This window comes from Taudactylus pleione, unplaced genomic scaffold, assembly GCF_031769625.1.
Source record: "Taudactylus pleione unplaced genomic scaffold, aTauple2 ptg000959l, whole genome shotgun sequence".
Taxonomy (NCBI): Eukaryota; Metazoa; Chordata; class Amphibia; order Anura; family Myobatrachidae; genus Taudactylus; species Taudactylus pleione.
The window spans coordinates 3,085,743-3,108,010 of record NW_028285360.1 but is presented as its reverse complement, the minus strand read 5'-3'; the positions used below and the strand labels follow the sequence as shown (position 1 = coordinate 3,108,010).

The 22,268-nt window shown below is 43.6% G+C and overlaps 1 protein-coding gene across 2 annotated transcripts in view; it reads left to right on the top strand.

The window, feature by feature from the left end:
* HIVEP3 (HIVEP zinc finger 3) overlaps positions 1-22,268 on the top strand; it is a 55,626-nt gene that overhangs the window by 18,371 nt on the left and 14,987 nt on the right. For both annotated transcript variants that reach the window (XM_088459951.1, XM_088459950.1), the window contains exons 3-5: positions 9,677-9,852; positions 11,455-11,553; positions 15,873-16,690. In XM_088459951.1, the coding sequence (XP_088316077.1) occupies positions 9,677-9,852; positions 11,455-11,553; positions 15,873-16,690 (1,093 nt within the window). The remainder of the gene's footprint in view (positions 1-9,676; positions 9,853-11,454; positions 11,554-15,872; positions 16,691-22,268) is intronic.

The window sequence follows — 22,268 nt, the reverse complement described above, 5'->3', positions numbered from 1 at the left end:
GTGCAGTCAATTCCAAGTCTCTGCTGTGCCTACACTGAACGAGCAGTTGTTCAGTGTAGGCACATCAATCATCCCTTAACATGCTCAACCTGACGTTATCATCAGATTGACTAGCATGTTCGGGCGATGATTGATGTCGGAAACGACCAGCGGGCGCGCGCATCGCTGGTCGTTTCCGATATTAATGTGCCCGATTCATGCCCGATTTGCAAATGATTGAACGATAACAATGTCGTTATCGTTCAATCGCCTGCTAAAAATCGCTAAGTGGATACGCACCTTAAGGATGGTTTTTCGTACTGCCGTTCCAGCCTTATGCAAAAATCTTCCTGTGTGTGCCAAAGATCCACATGTCTGCATCTGGAAGGCCATCCTGCCCACTGCTAGTATCTGGACTTGCACCCACTCCATGCTGGGTGCAAAAGGTCTGTCAGAAACAGACTTCCAATCTCCACCTACATGCTACAATCGAGCATGGAAGTCAGCTTGCATGTCCATGACACTCCGATAAGATGGAACAGTTTGCGGCCCTGTTACCACCCAGAAAAGCCCATTTCACTGAAAGAGCATTCAGTGGATTGGCAGATCAATTCATCCGCACGTGCGATTTCCGTCGACGTGTGTATGCTTGCATAGTTGCTGAATTTTTTTCTACGACCCATGCGTAGTATGCAGATTACCGCAAGATCCGTACACATTTTCAGTTGCGTCCAGCTCAAAATCGGGCCCAGTAATTTATTATACTGTTTTCAACCCGGCAAGTCCAGCATACATATACACATTTGTGTGGAAGCTCTCGTTTTATATGTGCTTGAGGCATCCCCATGTTCCTAGGTGTTTCCATGTTTAATGTCCACTACCTTTCTTTTACAGCATCCTCTTGTGAATACCTTCTATATTTCGGAGGCTATTACTGTATAGCCTAATTAAAAATGAAAAAAATTATAATTTTCCAAATTTGAAAAAAAATTTTGTTACCAGAAATTTTTTTCTAAATAGTCGCCAGTAGCTTAATTTTGTAACTGTACAAATGTTAACATCTTGAAATATAGGATACAGCTAGAAAAAAAGATTTTCGCAAACCCTTTTTGCCCATGCAAACATGTGAGAATTATGTTATAACTTTTTTATACAAGAGTTTATGAAAGCTCTAGTATTACAGTATTACAGATATTTTAGCCATGATAAACCACAGTTTTTGTCTATATATTTGTATATTTAAAGCAACAATACATATCTTAATGAGTACATGTGCATTGGCATTTGAATGAGAATACATACCAAGTACAAAAGAACTTTGAAACTACATAATGGCTGAGTTACTGTAAGTGCTAACAGTGACCAATATGTGCATGAAGAGTGGCTTAATGAGAATGTAATTAAGTTTATGATAGAAGGATACGGAGAGAGGATTGGAAGACAAGTAGAAAAGTGTGTGGGTGACTGGATCCACCTGAGCCGGAAGTTTAGAAGGTGCCAAAAGTAGTATTATGCATTGTCCTACAGAGGCAGAGGATCTGTTGCTTGGTGTCATCACACTAAAGAAAAGGTTGTTCAGGAGATCTATGGAGTATCATCTCAGTTCAGCTACTGTATCCAGGTAGTGTAAGTGTCTTTGGCGATCTTCATTGCCTGCTTCATGACAACAGCACCTGCTGAACAACTGTCCTGGCTGTATAGTGCCTTGCAAAGGTATTCACCCCCCTTTGCATTTTTAATGTTTTGTTGCCTCACAACCTGGAATTAAAATGGATTGTGAAGTTGTGTTTTTTTTAATATTGTGATTCAAACAACATTTAGGACAACATAGCTGAAAACTTTAGCGTGCATAACTTTTCACCCCCCTTAAGTCAGCACTTTGTCGAGCCACCTTTTGCGGCAATTACAGCTGCAAGTCGCTTTGGATAAGTCTCTATGAGCTTGCTACATCTTGCCCCTGGGATTTTTGTCCATTCCTCAAGGCAAAGCTGCTCCAGCTCCTTCATGTTGGATGGTTTCCGCTTGTGAACAGCAATCTTCAAATCTGACCACAGATTCTCAATTGGATTGAGATCTGGGCTTTGACCAGGCCATTCCAACACATTTAAATGTTTCCCCTTAAACCACTCGAGTGTTGCTTTAGCAGAATGCTTCATGTCATTGTCCTGCTGGAAGGTGAACCTCCATCCCAGTCTCAAATCACAGGCAGACTGAAACAAGTTTTACTCAAGAATATCCCTGTATTTAGCACCATCCATCTTTCCCTCGACTCAAATCAGTTTCCCAGTCCCTGCTGCTGAAAAACATCCCCGCAGCATGATGCTGCCACCACCATGTTTCACTGTGGGGATGGTGTTCTTGGAGTGATGGGATATGTTGGGTTTGTGCCAGACATAGCGTTTCCTTGGTGGGCCGAAAAGTTCAGTTTTAGTCTAATCTGACCAGAGCACCTTCCTCCATACATTTGGGGAGTTGCCCACATGCCTTTTGGCAAACTCAAATTGTGTCTTCTTATTTTTATCACTAAGTAATGGCTTTTTCCTGGCCACTCTTCCATAAAGCCCAGCTCTATGGAGTGTACGGCTTATTGTGGTCACATGCACAGATACACCAGTCTCTGCTGTGCAACTCTGCAGCTCCTTCAGGGTTACCTTTGGTCTCTGTGCTGCCTCTCTGATTAATGCCCTCCTTGCCCGGTCTGTTAGTTTTGGTGGGCAGCCCTCTCTTGGCAGGTTTGTTGTGGTACCATGTTCTTTCCATTTGATGATGATGGATTTGATGGTGCTCCGGGGGATCATCAAAGATTTGGATATTTTTTTATAACCCAACCCAGAATTGTATTTCTCAACAACTTTGTCCCTGACTTGTTTGGAGAGCTCCTTGATCTTCATGGTGTGATGCCTCTTGCTTAGTGGTGTTGCAGCCTCTGGGGCCTTTCAGAAAAGGTGTGTTTATACTGACAGATCATGTGACACTTAGATTTCACACAGGTGGACTTAATTTCACTAATTATGTGACTTCTGAAGGTAATTGGTCGCACCAGAACTTTTGAGGGGCTTCATAGCAAAGGGGGTGATTACATATGCACATGCCAAATTTCAGAATTTTATTTATAAAGATTCTTATTTATAAATATTTGATCTCATTTTACTTTACCAAATTTGACTATTTTGTGCAGATCCATCACATAAAATTCAGATTAAAAAAAAATTACAGGTTGTAATGTAACAAAAAAGGTAAAAAGCCAAGGGGGGTGAATACTTTTGCTAGGCACTGTATATTCATCAACAAGCATGGCACTAAAGAAAAACTTGCACATTTACTCCAAACTGGCAGATAACAGTAGTGCCTGTGCAGCGCAAAAGTCTCTTCTAGTACTGGAAAGGAAGGACGTTAAGTTGTGATAAATGGTGACTGACAATTATGGTTTCACAGCAGATGACTATTTTAATATTTCGAAAGTGACTTGTTCATGTTTTGTGTTTCTGCCTTCTGGTATCTCATTAATTCAACCATAATACGCTAGTCGCCCATTACTGCTTTATTATTGGAAGATAATAATGCTGCTGTCTAATAAGAGCCGCCCACAGTTTTCTCAACCGTAAATACAATTGTTATCCCGATACATTATGTATCATGTTTTCTTTACACTTCTTGGATTGTAAACGTATTTTGGCAGGGCCCTTTTTGCATTCTGTTTCATGTAAGTGAATTGGTTTCTCTCATGTCATCCCCTCAATGTACATATAGCAATACGTAATATGTCCTCACTTTATAAATAAGATATTAAAAAGATAATATATTGTATAAAACCTAGTGGGAACTCCTGTATATAGTGCTAGAGCAGAAGGTGTAATTGTCCTTGGACGGGGATGCTTGGTAAAGTGATCAAAGGCACTTTAACAGCCTACCTCCTAAGCACCACATTTGGGAGAGTGTATAGGAATTATTATTAAGGCAAGCTATATTTTTTTCCATTTTGCCCAGTCTTATTTTATTGATGAGGGAGCATCTGAGTGTATTCAGTGGGTGACTATGAGGCATATGGCTGTGTTAATAATCTGGACTGCTAATTTATCTGCATGCCTATCCAGACCATTTATTGGCTGCAGGAGAAAGGACCAAATATTCTTACTGATGGAGGTCACATTACTTAAGCGATTTGAGATCCCTTCCCAGAAAGTTATAGGGCAAGACCACAATTGGTGGAGAAAGGTACCAATACCACTGTAGCCCCTTTAGCACTGCTGAGAGGCAGAGCCTATTATATTATAGAGCCTGGTGATGACCAAGTATAATCTAATTTAAACCTTCATTTATTCTCCTTACATGAGTAAAGATTTTGAGACTCTTTCCCTTATAGTAGACCAGGACTCCTCTTCCAGTTGATTGTCCAAATCTGGCTCCCTAAGATTTTCGAAAAGGGGGTTTATTTTGAAGATAACAAAATAATGTAAAGATTACAGATAATGTTCTTTGTTAAGAGTCTGCAATTGCAGAGATATTCAAATGGACTTATGTAATGATACCTGGTTTTATTAAGGAAGTAATGAAGTGTCTAAGCTGGAAATGTATGAACGGATTTACCTCTGCAAATGCAAATCTATGTTATAAGTCACTTTATGAAATACAAGAGCCGTTATTATGCAATACCTTTTACAATACAATTAACCTTTATTAAGTCAGAGCCAGGGATTGCCCAGGAATAAATTTAGGGTTGTCGCAGATGGGGGTGAGAGGCAAACAATGTGTGTCAATGTCCCAGATTTGCCATAAGAACGTAATAACTACCCGCTGAAGTTTACAGCTCTGTTTACCCTAAAGGACAACATACCACTGCCTGGCAAAAGTAGAAGGCCGAGCAGTACACAAGGCCATCTTAAATTTGTGAAACCTGTCGAAATTGTATTCTTCAAGATAAAATACGCAAACGGAAACAAAAGTGGCCTCATTCACCCTACGTGACAGTGTTTGAAATCGTTAGTGGACTCTTGTTAATGAATTCATATTGATCACTGCTATTCCCAACTAAGATATACTTTTTTTTGTCACCTAAACAGAACTGCTTTCATTGCTGCTAGTACTTGAAGTAATTGACCTCATGAAGAAAAACTCCCAAACAATTAAAAGTTTAACTTTTCATTTTAGATGGACACAAGTAATAAATACAAGACATATAAACAGGATGAAAAACAGTGTTTACAATATCCAAGAGGGAAGAACATATTACATAGTTCAGGTCAAACAGTAACCCAGACACTTAATTTTATTGTCTTACCAGGCAAATTTATAGTTGGACTTCAGAAGTTTGAGAAGAGGTAATTATACATGGAATGGGATAGCTACAATCTCAAGTAATTTGTTTAATAAAAAGAGATTGTTCGGTATGGTTTTAGAATTTAGTATAGATTTGGTAGTAATGTGTGTGGGGATGATAGAGCAAGGAGAACGTTGTCAGCAAATAAACATATGTTGTAATGGCCTGAACCGACAGAGAATTCTACTCCAGTAACTGAAGATCAATATAAAGATCATAGTTAAAGTGGGCCTTTATCTTGTGCCATGGGTTATGCGGAAGTGTTTTGATGAGATGCCATTACCGTAGCTCAAGGGATGTGATATGTAAGGTTTGTACATCTTTCAGAAAATTACCCTTGGAGTCAAATTGTTGAAAGCAGTCAAGGCCAACTAATCCAAACGAATTCTTTATCTGCATCCATAGAAAAAAAAATGGCTTATTTAGTTAGATTATTAGTGTGTATTTAGCTAATCAATCATTTGGTGTTGTCTTGTACCTGTCTCCCCAGTTAAAATCTAAATTGATTGCTGAACTAGCTGGGGCAATACAGAGTTCAGATTAGTGGTGAAGGTTTTGACATAAATTTTGATGTCTGTGTTCAAGAGTAATGTATTGACTGCAGTTTTATATTACTCGTCCCATCTAAGTCTCTGTGACCTTGTCCATGTGGCTCAATTTAAGATAATTATAAAACCAATCTATGAAATTATTATTCCTTAATTGGGCTCTTTTGTGTGCAGGACATTGGGTATAGAGAAAATTCCAATTTATTGCGCCTCATAGAAACATAAGTTATAGATTAGTACTATCCAACCCTATTTTTAACAGAAGAACAGTACCATTTATACACTTTTCCTTTGATAGCACATCAGACCTATTGTAAGGTAACATACACCCGTCAGCCATAACATTGAAACCACTGACAGATTAAGTGAATAACATTGATTATCTTGTTACAGTAGCACCTGTCAACAGGTAGGATATATTAGACAGCAAGTGAACAGTCAGTTCTTGAGGTTGATGTGTTGGAAGCAGGGAAACAGGGCAAATGTAATGCTGGCGGTACACTAGTATGACCAGCATAAGATGAGATTCATCATACGTTTCCCCTTGAACTCCCTGGCAGTCCCGGCCGTACGATTAGGTGCTTTATAGACACACGATGAACATACGATGTGACGTACGATCACTCGCCCCTATACGAGTGGTCGTTATACGATCGATCATGTGCTTCACCAAAAACATGCGATCATAATAGATTTAAATGAAACCGGTCGGACGCACGATGCTTCGCATTCGCAAAAACATGGCACAATCTGCATACGATCACGATGGATAATATGGGCTGCACGTCTGATCATAAGATACGATAGAACAGCGGCGGGAGCGCGTATTGGATCGTATTCCTACCTAAATACTACACGATTTTCACACAATTCATTGTACGATGCGTCTAAAATCGTGTAATCGGCCCGAAATCGCACTAGTGTATGGCCAGCATAAGGCCAAATTGTGATGTAAGACAACTGGGTCAAAGCATCTCCAACCCGGCAGGTCTTGTGGGGTTTTCCCAGTATGCAGTGGTTAGTACCTACCAAAGTGTTCCAAGGAAGGTGAACAGGCTATAGGATCATAGGTTCCCAAGACTCATTAATGCACGTGGTGAGCGACGGCTAGCCTGTGTGGTCTGATCCCACAGAATATCTACTTTTGCACAAATTACTGAAAAAGTTCATGCTGGTTATAATAGAAAGGTATCAGAACACACAGTGCTGCACAGCTTGCTGTGTAGCTGCTGACCAGTCAGAGTGCCCATGCTGATCCCTGTCCACCGCCATCACTGACTACAATAGGCACGTGAGTGTCAAAACTGAACCATGGAGCAAAGAAAGAAGGTGGGCCTGGTCTGATGAATCCTGTTTTCTTTTACGTTTTGTGGACGGCCGGGTGCGTGTGCATCATTTACTTGGGGAAGAGATGGCACAAGGATGCACTCTGAGAACAAGGCAAGCTGGTGAAGGCAGTGTGATGCTCTGGGCAATGTTCTGCTGGGAAACTTTGGGTCCTGTTATGCATGTACATGTTACTTTGACATGTACCGCCTACCTAAACATTGTTGCAGACCAAGAACACTCCCTCATGGTCACTGTTTTCTGTGATGGCAGTGGCCTCTTTCAGCAGAATAATGCACCCTGCCACACTGCAAAAATTGTTCTGGAATAGATTGAGGAACATGACAGAGTTCAAGGTGTTGACTTAGCTTCCAAATTCCCCAGATCTCAATCCGATCGACCATCTGTGGAATGTGCTGGAAAAACAAATCCGAGCCATGGACGCCCCACCTGGCAGCTTACAGGACTTAAAGGATCTGGTGCTTACGTCTTGGTGCCAGATACTACAGGACGCCTTCAGAGGTCTTGTGGAGTCCATGCCTTAGTGGTCAGAGCTATTTTGGTGGCACGAGGGGGGTCCTATACAATATTAGGCAGATGCTCTTAATGTTATGGCTGATGAGTGTAGATGCTTGGTTGTGGGCAATAATTACACAGACATTTGAAGTTTTTAGAGCTGAAGAAAATAAATGCTTAATTAAATCTGTGTTTTAGGGGGAACCCGCTGCATGGTGATATAAAAAAATGCCTTATATGGATACAAAATAACACCGTTCTTGCCATTACTGTTGCAAATGTGTGTATTTGTAGCAAAATGAAAATTTAAGGTATTGGTTCATATTTTGAAAACATTTAAGCTTGCAACTCAATGCATTAATATCGGTGTTACACTTTTCATATATGTATTCCCAGGGAGATGTTTCTATAGTTTTGAAGGCTTCTGCAAGCCACTACCAAAGCCTTTGTGAAACAACTTAGGACCTGATTCAGAGATGGACACAATGCTGATATTTTAGCTGAACGAGCGACTGTCTGCTATTGCGCATGCACGAACACAGCAATGCGCAGTGCAGCGATTGCAGTGCGATTATGTTCGTTCAGAGGAACCATTTGCGAAATGAGTCATAGGTAGTCACCATTTGGGGGTGGTAAGGGGGGGTTAGAAGATTGCAGGCGTATCTGAACGTTTAAACGGCATTTTGTCGGCGTGCATAAATTAGTCATTGTGACCTGTGCAGCATGAGAGCTCTCTGCGTGTCAGGGGAGCTGCATCGTTTACGGCTGGTCAGACTTGCCGCAACTGCAATATGGCTGCCCGATATGCGTCGATGGTACCAATGTTTACAGTGTTGCAACGCGTCTGTTCGGCTGTACTTTGGAAGGCATTAGCATATTTTACAACAGAGATCCGTGAGAGAATGCAGTTAAGATTGCATTACCGTCTGTCTCTGAATCTGGCCATTAAAGGAAAAAAAATAATATCCATTTTCTGTATTGCCTTATTGTTTCCCTGAATCCAGCATTTATTTTCCAAGATCTGTTTTGTACCACTACTGCTTTTCTCTGTCCTACTGATCCCAAACTTACACGTCTTTACCTTATTCCCTTTCCCACTGTACCCCATCATTCATCTTCTTATGCCTTATTATCTCTCCCACTGTGCCTCATCTTTCACCTTTCCATGTATTATTTTCCCCCATCCTTCCCCACTCCCATGCTTATTCTCTCTTCCACTTGCCCCATCCTCATACTTTCTCATTGTTCCCCATCCTTAATCTTCTCAATACTTCTCTTCCACTAAACCCCATTCTATACCTGTCCCTGCCTTATTATTTTTACCACTGATCCCCATCCCACACTTTTTTCATGCTGTAGTTTCCATCTTGCACTGCCTCCCATACTTAACCTTTCCCATCCTTATTCTTTCCTCCACCATGCAGCTTCTCCACCTTGCCCCACCTTGCCTCTCCTCCACCTTGCCCCACCTTGCCTCTCCTCCACCTTGCCCCATTCTTATTCTCTGTCTCACTGCCCACCTATCCTTCACCGAAATACATATGTGTTGTTATATTTATACATATTATATATTTATACATATTATGCCGTTGGCATATTGAGTGTTATGACTACTTCCTCATTTACCTGTCTAATACTTATTCTCTATTCCTATTTGCCCCTTCCTATTGACCTGTCCAATTCTTAATCTCTCTCCCCCTGACCCCCATTCTATATCTCTATCTATCTATCTATCCCTCCCCCAATCCTACTCCTTTCTATGCTTATTCTCTCTTCCACTGTACCCCATATTACACATTTCCATGCCGTATTATTTCTTCCACGGTTCCCTATCCTATACCGGACCATACCTAATTGTCTGATCTACTGTCACCCAGCCTATACCTTTCCTTCCTTAATGTTTCTAAGTACATCCAATGTCAGACCAGTGGTGACTCAGTGGTGGAATTAATACTTGGTTACGTTTTAAGCTTGTTCTTTAATTCTATAGGTACAAATCCAATGAGGAATATGTTTATGTGCGAGGCCGTGGCCGGGGAAAGTATGTATGTGAGGAGTGTGGAATTCGTTGCAAGAAGCCAAGTATGCTGAAGAAACATATTCGTACACACACAGATCACCGGCCGTATGTGTGCAAACACTGCAGTTTTGCCTTCAAAACCAAAGGTGACTTTTTTCCTTACATTATCACACTTTCTTAGCTATAGTTGCTGTGGAATTCACCTCCCATTTTGCTCATTAACACTCCGCTATGAAGCATTGAGACAATGGAGTATATTAACTAAGCGTCGGTTTTGTTTCTTTGGGCGGTTTTGCGATCTGCTGATTTACTGATGGCAAAACAGACTATAGATCACAATTGGAAAGAAAAAAAACACTAAGCAGGCGCTAATAAAAAATTAAAAGTATATATCACTACATTTAAAAAAGAAGCAAAACAATTATGAGCTTGTGTGAGCTCACATACTGTGGCCAAAAAATAATCACTAGATACTAGAAACAGAGATGTGTTTTGCGCTAATTGATAATATATATCTGAAAGATATAAAAGTGTAATAGGGATATATGGTAGAACCCACACAAAGATCAAGACACCATTTTTAATGTCATGTAGTGTTTATATATGTATTCTGAATAAAAGTAACAATAAAATAACAATAAAAATACAACAATACACCCACATGAATAATCTAGTAATAGCAGCATGAATATTAGCAGCAGCCCCCTGGGATCTATAATAAGAAATCCTTAGAGTCCAGACCTGAACCATCGATAGTCTGCTTTAAAAAGTACAATTCTGTATATATCAGTGCAAATTTAGCATCAGCATAGGAATCTCACCACATCCAACCGGAAATGGACACCAGACTCCGCTCTTATGTACACAGGCCTCCAGACCTGTCACAGAGTGCACTATCTCATGCTGATAACGGGCAGAAGTCAAGTCAGCATGTGACGGCCCCAATTGATGATGTACTGGTGATTCGTTCCCTTAAATCCCGGACCTCCAATTAGTCCATGCATATATTCCACAATGGAAGCGAATGATGGTAACAATCAAAGGTCACATTTCAAATGGAAGATCCAGTGGTAGTACAAGTCCTCTGATTGGTTTCGCTCCCCTGCTAGAAGCTTTATCAAAGAGCATATAGATCACAATTGGGCAATGGATGTACATGAATATTTTTTACGTAAGAGGTAATAAAAAAAACATTATTTACTAAGCGTTGGTTTTTCAATCTCGTCCATATAGACTAGTTACTGAGAGGTGATTTTGCACAAGCACTGCACAGATAAATAGGATCTATGCAGGCTTTTATGTTATAAAATGTTAAATAATGAAACAATGCGAAAAATTTAAAAAACAAAATAATGTGAGGATTCCCACCAAAATGATAACCTGTCCATGCTTCTTAGCCTAGGCTGATATTGAAAAATAGGGAGAAAAACAGCATAGGGTCACCCCTATTTTTCAATAATCAGCACTTTTTTTGGGGGGGGGGGGTTCCCACTTCCCTAGGGACTTTAGCCCTAGTCTGACCAATCTAGGGCTGATTGACATTATGGCAGGAGTACCCGAAAACTGCATGTGTAATACTATTACTTTAGACACTAAACCGAAGTCAATGTCCATCTTATTGCAATTGATAGCAAAACCGACGCATAGTAAATTTACCTTCATCCAATTCTATAGGCCAAGATGTGCCTACAGGAAAGCACAGCTTCAGTAGTAGATTTTGTTTATATCGTTGGATTTTTTTTTTTCAGGGAATCTAACTAAACACATGAAATCCAAAGCACACAGCAAAAAGTGCCAGGAGCTAGGATTAGTGCCACCAACACTGGCAGAGCTGGATGCAGAGGAAGGTACTGTACAAAATCTGGACATCCGTTGTTTATATTGCATACACAAGCAAATCTTTATTAGGCTATTTGTCTTAATAAGGACAGACTGGTTTGTGAGGTGGTCTTATTGTGGTGGCTCTGTTATGGTTTGGGGGCAAATACACACTGGGCCTGATTCTGTTTGGGGCAAAGAAAAAAAAAACTTTGCACCTTGGTTAGACCATGTTGCACTGCAGGTGGGGAAGATTTAAAGGTCAGACGCAGAAGCGCACACAGCACTGTCTATTGGTGGTCACACATCTACAATTTATCCAAATACCACTACAAACTTCTTCCTTATGCAAGGACTGAGGCACCCACTTTTAGTGTCTGTATACGTAGTTATAGAGATTGGTACGTCCTTAGACCCTACTATCGGTCGCACCATCGAAATTTACACATGCCCTATAGCAGGGTGCAGTTTCTTTGTCTGACTATGACCTCCTATGCCTGCAGCTGTGCATTTGTGTACACAGCCGCTTTTATTGACCCTCCCATATAATGCCCACTGCCACTGCATGGACCATTTCTGCATGCATTTCTAGCCACCTCCCAGTCATCACATCGTGTAACACATGTGCCACAGGGGTTTTAAAGAATTTTCACGCATGCGTTGTTGCAAAAAATCGCTAAACTATGTGAACATCGGCAAAATTTGCAGAGAGGTTTATATTTGGGAGGAGCGTTTCCTAGCTCACATCTGTATTGCAGTGTAAAAATAAATCTGTCCAGCATTTGTAGGCTACATGCAAAAGTATTTACCCTGGATGCAAAAATAGTAAATGTACTTGCACCCCTTGTATTGAAACATGGGGCAATTGTAATAGGGTGTCTGTTTTGGTAAATTGCGAGTTTGGTGCTAAACTCGCAATTTTTCACAACTCTCCAATGTAATAGGGTGTCTGTTCACTAAAACTCGCATTTTTCAGAGTTACTAAAACTCCCCATTCTCAAACTCGCATCCAGATGTTTTCACATTGAAAACAATCAACTCGCCCTATGTTATAGAGTGTCTGTTTCAGACTCGCCAAAAAAAATTACCAAAAGTCCCCAAATAATAGACCTGCTTCAGGCTAGCGAGTACATCCTGAGCAGGTCAGATTAACACAGAAACATGCACATATACATGAGATATGTACATGTTTCTGTGTGTACTTATGTAAAATGTTTTTAAATAAAAAAAAATGACGTGCACCCCCAACCCAAAAACATAACCAGCCCCGGGCTTTATAAAGCCTGTTCTGGTTCTAAAAATACAGGGGCCAAAATGCGTAGGGGGCCCCTGTATATTAAGAACCAGCACAGGGCTTTGTTGAGCTGGTCCTGGTTCTGGAAAATCAGGGGACAAAACGAGTAGGGGTCCCCTGAAAATTCCAGAACCAGCACCGAACTCTTTCTAGCGGGGGGATAATGCCACAGCCAGGGAAAACCTTTCACCGGTTTCCCCGGCCAAAGCATTATCCCTGACCGCTAGTCAGTCCAGGCCAGGTACCAATAAAGGGGTACCCCTCTCCAGGGCACCCGAGGCCTAGACTGATGGGTGCCGGGTTGATCGTGTTAGTGTAAAGTGTAAAAATGAAGTTTCCATATTGTCTTTAGTTGTAGAACCACAAGTACCAGCAAGCCTCCCCTGCATGCTGGTATTTGGAGAACCACAAATACCAGCATGCGGGGCATTATGGGCCCGCTGGCACCTGTAGTTCCACAACTAAAGAAATACGTAAATAAACAAACATACTCAGTGAAAGTAAAATTTTAATTAAACATACATGCACACTCACACTCACACATACTCACCTAGTATCTGAAGTAATCCATAGGGGTACCTGAAAAAAAAAATCCATACTCACCTCTCCTATGCGTCGATAACGTCCACTTGTCCAAGTAGGCAATCCAGGGGTTAAAATAAAAACGCAAAAAAACGATCCATGCGGACTGAGCAAAGGTATGTGTGTACACATACCTTTGCTCCGCGTAAATGACCAGGGCACACATGTGCCCCGTCATTGAAGAGGCCGCCAGCCAATCAGGGAGCATCTCCGTCGGAGCAGCTCCCTGATTAGCTGAATGCGGCCAGCCTGTGTCTCCCATAGACTTCTATGGTGTGAAATCCCCATTGAAGTCTATGGTGGGAACCGCTACATCGTAGCCGCAAGATTAATAGAGGTTAATCTTGTGGTTACATCAATGATACAATTTGGCCCCTGTATTTTTAGAACCAGAACAGGCTTTATAAAGCCCGGGGCTGGTTATGCTTTTGGGGAGGGGGTGCACGTTTTTTTTTTTTTTTTAAACACACACAGAAGCCATCACGGATCTCACTGATCTGTGATGGCTTCTCTAAAACTTGCACCTTTTAATGCTACTCGCATTAAAGGGTCAGTTTATATAGTCCTAAACTCGCCTAAACTCGCAAATGCAGTAGCCTCGAGCTGAAAAGTTCGCAGGCCGAGGTGAGCACAATAACTTACAATCTCTGTGTCTAGTTGTGGGAGTGTCAGGGGCATGACTGCATTCTTAGTCGCAGAGCCGCAGCCACATAGGCCATGTTCATACGAATTTCAGAAGGAGACACTGCACCTGCCATAGGCTGGTGCAAGGGTCGATAGTGTGCAGATGGTGGAGTGGTCAGAGCCTCCTGGTGGAGTTGCACCGTGCACGATCATTAAAAGAGGGAGTCCCAGGGCTTGCACAGTCTGTCACATACTAGTAGTACACAAGGGGTAGGGTGTAACCTGAATTTGCATATTCCTTCCACTGCAATTCTGCAAAAAGTCATAATTGCGGCTGCAATAACGTCCACTTCATAATCAGGCCCCTGGTGTTCTTTGGTTGCTGAGCTGTGTTATCTTTGCACCAAACACGTCTTAAAATGTTCACTTTGGTTTCATCAGACTATAATATAGTTTTCCACATGAGGTTATTGAATGTATTTTGTAAAAAATACAACCTTGTATGTCTTCCATCTTGTAACACTAACCCATACTGCAGATATTCTGAATACAGGGTTTGTTGCTACACGCAAGAAGTGATCAGTTCCTGCCAGACATTCCTGCATCTCCTTTAATTATGCCATAGGCCTCTAGGTAGTCCCCCTAGTTACTTGTTCTGTCATCAATATTGAAGGCCATGTTTTCTTCACTTATTGGTGATAGCCTTCACATTGTTCCATTGCACACGTAATGTCCCTGAAATTCTTTTATACCTGTTTCCTGATTGGAGATCCTGTAGATGATATAAAAGTTCCTTGCGGGTCATGACTATCCCAGAAGGATGTGAACAAGAAAACTGTAAGGAAGCCCTACAGGAACAGCTGATCTATATTTGGGATTAATCACAGTAACTTTAATTTCGGACAGGTGTATGCTGATTACCTTTGAACATGACTTATAATGTGATTAGCAATATAGCACAACTTCACAGAGTGGGTAGTATATTGTTAATTGCCTTTCTCCTCAATTATTATTTCTATTTCATTTTTTTTAACAGTTTTTTTTTGTTTTATTTTCAGGTATGTCAGTTTTGAGAATATAGATTTAAAATTTTAAACTAATAGCTGAGTAATAATATTGATGTACAGTACGTGTTATTTATTAGAAAAAATGTTTTTGGCTATGGTACTGTTGATTTTTTTGTTTTGTTTACTATGATAAATAAAGAGATTAAAAGCAATATAGCACAACTACATACACTTATGCAACCAGTGTATTGTGAGTTTTGTATTTCAATGATTTTTTTTGTTAAAATATACATCTCAAAAACCTGCATTTCTTAAATTTTTGTTGAAGGATTCAAAGCCGCCATGTTGTTTAATTTTTTTTAGGTAAAACCATCTTTTTTTTTTTTCTTCATTCCTTGCGATGTCAAGCTCTATCCTTTAGATTAGGAATGCCTGCTGTAACTCAGACTGCTGTGGGTGACGAAATTAATAACCTTTTCCATTATTCTCTGTATCTTCTTTTCATTTCTAATTGAAGAAAAATAGTGGTCTCTGACAGCTTCTTTTCCAAAGTATAATTTTTTGCATCAGAAATTAATTCAACTAATTTATAGCAAAAGCAACCACACTTAGTTTCCATTCATTACTCTGCAATACTAGCATTCCCTCAATCAAATACTGTATTATTATTTCTGTGAATTCTCTCTTTTGTAGAACTCGAATTTCTACATGACATAACTTTTCTGTTAGTGGGCACAATGGCAGGGGATTATGAATGTGAATGCAAAATTATATTCCAAAATACCACAGGGTTATTGTAATTATTACTATATTACTAAACACCTGCTTCATCATGTTTCAGGGACAAGTGAGGAGCGATGGCCAGAGTGTGATGTGGTGGAGGAGCATCAGTTCTCTGACTTGGAAGATACAGATGATGAGGATGATTCTGATGAAGAAGAGGAGGAGGAGGATGAAGATGAAGATGAAAGTCTGGAAGAGAAAACCTCAGATCCATCACCAAGTGCAGTCACCCCTTACTTGCCTAATGAGCCAAGACAAAACCTAGAAAGTGAAGATATTCCTCCTGTATGCCAATTTTCTCCTCAACAGTTGCAAACTACAGAGCCTCCTGAAAAAGATCCCCAGGCGCTTCTGGTAGCTGAACCGTCCATCTCCCAGGAGATGTTACCACGAAGGCGATGGTCTCCTGGCAAAGACATGGGTTGTAGTCGGGCAGGTCCTTCCCGAAGACATCTCCTTCAGAAAAGAGAAACTTCACCAAAATATTTCTCTACAACAGGCTGTACCTCACCCCGCAGGGGAATGTCACCGTGCCAACGTTTGCCATCAGCTAGGGAAGTATCCCCACTGCGATGTGTTTCCCCTCAACACTTATCTCCACACTGCAGTCTTTCACCTCGAACCTATATGTCACCAGAGCGTGGTTCTTCACCACCAGTCAGACATCTGTCCCCTAATAGAGAGGTCACAAGTGTACGATATGTCTCTTTCAGAGGTGGCCTTGCCTCACCTCCACGATACCCATCTCCAGGTAGAGAAGAGCCTCACCTTAGCAGGTCAGATGCCCAGACACATTTGAAAGCTCAGCATGGGGTCTTCCCATCTTCGGCTCTACCTCAGAGGGCTCCAGAACTTTTGGAGACATCAGGGATCAAGGTAAAGAAAGACAAGAAGTTAAACATGTACAGCACTTGCAGATTTGGAATTATATGTCTAATATATAACAAATACACTGTTTGTGTGTATGTATATGTGTATAGGACACTGGACCATGGGTTGTAGGTGGGAAGGCATGGATATGGCAATAACACTGAAACCTATACACTGCAACCCCTGACTTCAGTGTAAGTTTAGTGCCTGTGGAGAGAGGCACGTTTTTTCAGGGCTGCTCTGCAGCCCTGGTTTAGCTTAGGGATTTACCTTTATTTGTAATGTTATGTTTATTTTTTACTATAGGTACTGTGCGCTGCTTATAGCAGCACACAGCTGGAGTGTAAAGCTGTGGTGAGAGCCGCATCTAAGGGGGGGGATGGCGCTGAGCGCTTCCCCAATTCCACACACTCCGGTCTCTGAAGAGACCGTCTGGGCCTGGGGATAGCGCACTGCTGTTAGCTGGTAGAGGTGCAGGCAGTCAGCGTGGTCCTGGATGGCGGGCGCCATCTTACTGGGTTTCTTGTCGGCTCCTGTGGGGAGAGCGCCGACTACAGACCGACCGTAGGTGAGACCTAAAGCAACACCACACTGGACATGCTGTTCGTGGAAACTATGCAGTGTTGGGCCTGGTTAATACTTGGATGGGAGACCACCTGGGAATACCAGGTGCTGTAGTTAAATGCGGGTCGGTCCAAGTGCTTTCCCCACTGAAGGGAGTAACACTTGAAGGAAGGAGCAGTGAGGCTCGCGTCGGTATGACGGGGGGAGGAGCCATGGCTGCTGGTTCCCCCTGCTCTCCGGTGGCAAAATGTAGGCTCCCAAGAAGTCTGATCACAGCTTTTTAAAGGACACAAGCCTGAACAGCATGGAGGGAGGACAGAGCAAGCTCCTTTCCCTCTGCAGCATACAGCTAAGTCGTTTTCAGTATTACTGTAATCTGTTCTTGTGACTGCTTGCATATTCATTGCCAATTGTTATATTTTTTGTATTTTCTTTTTTTTTCCGGGCTGACTGCTGCGGCAGGGCAGCGCAGGAAGGGGGGTGCTCTAATGATGGACAAAAAGTCCACAAAGGGCCAGAACCCCACTATGGCTGTATTTTTTTACATGTGCCCAGTGTCAGGCTAAATTGCCATGTGGACTACTGGATGCAGGGGCTTTGTCTATGGACTGTCAGCTGGGGCCCACGTGTACACAGCCAGCTGGGGGAGCCACTCCGCTTACGGAGGAGCCTGCATGGGCTCAGGCTATGAGCCGTTCACCGCCTGCTGTTTTAGGGGGTGGTTACCAGAGTCCTAATCCTCCTTGGGTCCGTACCATGGAGCGCTCGGCGGTAGGGGTCGAGAAAGTATCTGCATTTATGGAACGCTTCTTTGAGGAGTCTAAACTACGCACTACGCATAAGCGTCCTCCTCCATCCAGTGTCTTGTTGGAGTCAGATCCCGAGGGGGTGGAAGAAGAGGAAGAGGGGGAACTCCAAGAGGAGGTTCTGCCCGACAAGGAAGGTCCAGACTCTGCGTCAAGTCAGGGGCGTAGAGGACCTTATTATGGCAGTACGACAGTCTTTGGACTGTCTGGACCTTGACGCCTCAGCTAGGGCGGAAGGGCCGTTTAAACAGATGCGTAAGAGGGTCGTTTGTTTCTCAGGGTCTTTCAGACCTGGTAGAGGAAGCCTGGAAAACCCCAGATAAAAAGTATGCTGCTCCTCGTAAGTTTGCAGCCCTTTATCCCTTTCCACAGGAGCAGGTCGTTATGTGGGAGCTGCCTCCAAGAGTGGATGCTGCTGTGGCTCGTTTAGCAAAGCATACGGCTCTGCCGGTCCAAGGGGCGGCCTCCTTTAAGGATCTGCTGGACTTAAAATTGGAGGGATGCCTTAGGAGTATTTTTATGGGTGCCGGACTGGTTATTCACCCATTATTGGCATCTGCATGGGTCTCTCGAGCCATGGAGAAGTGGGCTGACAAATTAGTGGCAGGCCTTGCTGGTGACTCATCCAGAGAAGACTTACTGGTACTGGCGGAACAGATACGTGCGGCTGCAGACTAAGGCCCTCATTCATAGACGGTCGTAAACGGCCGTTCGGTCGTATGCCTAATGACCAAGAAACTGAAAAAGGAAGCAATCGCACGGACGGTCGGTCGCAACCAAAGTGACGCCCATATGTGAACAATGCACCTCCTCTAGCTAGCGAGTTATAGCAGCTGGCGATCGAGTCAGTCGTTGTCAGTCACTGTATGTTAATTTTCTTCTGATGGTTGTGGCCACTTGTGTTCTATTGTTCAAATATCATTTAGTTCATGCTGATGTTTTACTGGTAGTGCGTTTGTAAATAAAAAAGATTTTAAAGCCGGATTTTGGAATAATAATGTTGTGTTGTTGTTAAATGCATGTTAACATTAACAAAAAAATGCATAGAATAAGCCACCACCATGAAATTTATTTATTCTTATTATTCGCTAATGCTAACGCAGCTGAATCAATCACAAGCCAATTAGCAGTGTTATTAGCTTCAACAAACGATTATTAGCTGCTTGCATTGTGTGGCTCAAAATAGAAATATCAATCCTAACATCAATAACATTCGATAGTATCTATTGTACTCTGGGGCTTGCGAGAGCATGTACCCAACCTCAAGCTGTACAATCAGCCACGCCTCGAACCTGCTCGCAGAGTGACGTTTTACTACTTCCGGCCTTCTATGTCGGTCGTAGCAGGTAAATTATGTACGCCCCTAAAACGCCCTCAAAACGCTGAGGCATGCCTGCGTTTTCAGACCACCACCCCCCTCAACACCCACAAACGGGCTTTCATGTCAATCAACTCTCGGAAGCCACTTCCTGCTCGTACGCCGTACGATCTACAACATTTTGGATCGCAAAGCCTCGTACGCACATGCGCACAACTAACCGTGCGCATGCGTGGTTTGGAAACATCGGATGCGTACGACCGAGCGTCCGCTTACGACCAACTCTGAATGAGGTCCTATGTGTGTGAGGCCCGAACAAGATGGAGCGTAGATTTCCTCTAGAGTCTCAGCCACGGCAGTCGCGGCACGCAGTGCACTCTGGCTTCGTGCCTGGGAGGCAGACACCGAATCTAAACGCGCTTTAGAGTCTCTGCCTTTTTGTGGAGGCATCCTGTTCGGCTCTGAGCTTGATACTATTATATCCCAGGCGACAGATGGAAAGAGCACTTTTCTGCCTGTGGTGCCCCAGAAGCTAAAGGTCCACCTTTCCAAGGCTTCCGTTCTTCCTTCCGAGGAGGGGGAACGATTAGAGGTCAGGGGGCCCGAGGACGCTCTTTTCCCAGTAGGGGTTCTGACCACCGGGATAGATTCTCCTGCACATTCAGGCACCCGGATGCTAGGGCATCTGAGAAGCCGAGTACCTGACAGGATCTTAGTCCATCCGGTCCCAGGGAAGGTAGGGCGCCGTCTCCTTCTGTTCCGAGACAGGTGGGTAGCTTCGGGAGTAGATGCCTGGGTAAGGGCCATTGTCTCCCGAGGTTATGTGATCAACCTAAGGGGGCAGCCGCCACAACGTTTCTTCGCTACAGCATTATCCAGGGAGCCGGAGAAGAGACGGGCCTTAAACCAGGCTGATAGTTCCCTCTGTTCAGAAGGGGTTATAGTTCCTGTTCCACAGTCTCAACAGGAACAGGGGTTTTACTCCAACTTGTTCCTAGTCCAGAAACCCAAAGGCACTTATCGGCCGATTTTCAATCTACGAGCCTTGAATGCCAGCCTGTGGGTGGATCGGTTTCACATGGAGTCGCTCCGATCAGTGATCCAGGGTCGGCAAACTAGTTTCTGGCGCCTATCGACATCAGAGATGCATATCTCCACATACCGATTTGGGTGGGGCATCAGTCTCTACTCAGGTTTGCGGTTGGAAGAGCCCTTTACCAGTTCCAGGCTCTGCTGTTCGTCTTGGCTAAAGCTCCATGGGTCTTCACAAAGATCATGGCAGCAATGGCAAGCTTACTGCATTACAAGGGAATAACGGTGATTCCCTATTTGGACGATTTGATAGTAAAGGCGGATTCCGCTGCCCAACTTCAGCTCCACCTGGATCACACGGTGCAGGTGTTACAGCATCATGGGTGATTACTGAATTTCGAGAAGAGCCACCTCAGGCCGTGCCAACGCCTGACGTTTTTGGGGGTGATCTTCGATACAGCACTGGAAAGGGTTTTCTTGCCCGAGCCCAAAGCCCGGGCCCTTCAGGGCTTAGTCAGGAAAGTGCTGTCGGCTTCTCGGCCATCCGTGTGGCTGGGCATGAGATTACTAGGCACGATGGTCTCTATCTTCATCCAGTACGGCCGCTTCCATTCACGGATTCTCCAGTGGGAGATTCTCCGGATTTGGACGGGCTGCTCAGGCGACCTTTATTCTCAGTTGCTGGTTCTGTAAGACAGCACTCGTCAGTCACTTCGCCGGTGGCTGATTACCGATCACCTTCTCCAGGGTCGATCCCTGGTGACTCCCAACTGGATTATTGTCACCACAGACGCAAGTCTCAGAGGTTGGGGAGCGGTGACGGAGAACCTCTGTCTCCAGGGGACCTGGTAGTCATCAGAGATAGGTTTCCCAATAAATATGCTGGAGCTCCGGGCCATTTATCACCAATAGGGCGGAACCAAAAGTGCACTTGCCATGGCAGAGGCAAGTCTCATTCTCTCTTGGGCGGAGACGTTTCTCCTGGCAATTTCGGCAGTCTTCATATCGGGGGTGGAGAATTGGGAGGCAGACTACCTCAGCAGGACTACGTTCCTGCCAGGGGAGTGGTCTCTCCACCCAGAGGTTTTCCAGCAGCTGATCCAGAGATGGGGGCTGCCGGAGGTGGACCTGATGGCGTCTCGCCACAATTGCAAAGTCCCTCGATTTTGTGCAAGGTCCAGAGATCCTTTGGGATTTGCAGTTGATGCCATGACAGTTCCCTTGAACTTCCGTCTGGCCTACATTTTTCCTCCAATTCCCATGTTACCAAGAGTACTCCGTCGAGTCAGGGAGCAGCAGGTTTCAGTCATCCTAGTGGCTCTAAACTGGCCGTGCCAGTCGTGGTTCGCCACGATTCTCAGGCTTGCCCCAGGGCCGAGTTGGAGTCTGCCTCTGCGTCCATATCTTCTGCTACAGGGGCCATTCTGTCACGAGGGCCTACCTCAGTTGGCTTTAATGGCCTGGTTGTTGAGACTAGGCTCTTTGAGACCAGGGGTTTTTCCCCTTCAGTCATCAGGACCATGCTCTGGGCACGGAAGCAGGTTTCCGCGCAGAACTACCCAGGGTTTGGAAAACCTATATTGTGTGGTGTCAGCAGCGGGGAGTACATACTGCCTAGTTCCGCCTGCCAAGGTTTTTAGCATTTCTGCAGGGCGCACCCCACCGCCACCCCCCCGCCCAAAGATCAAACACACCCAAAGACTACGTTTAAGGTGTGTGGTTTCATGATACAGCAACGTGCCTTACACATTATGACACACTAAGTAATGCCACTTATAACACAGTGTGCCACACCGGAATGACCCTTACAACACATTATGCCACACAGCAATGCCCCTTACACATCCCACACAATAATGCCACA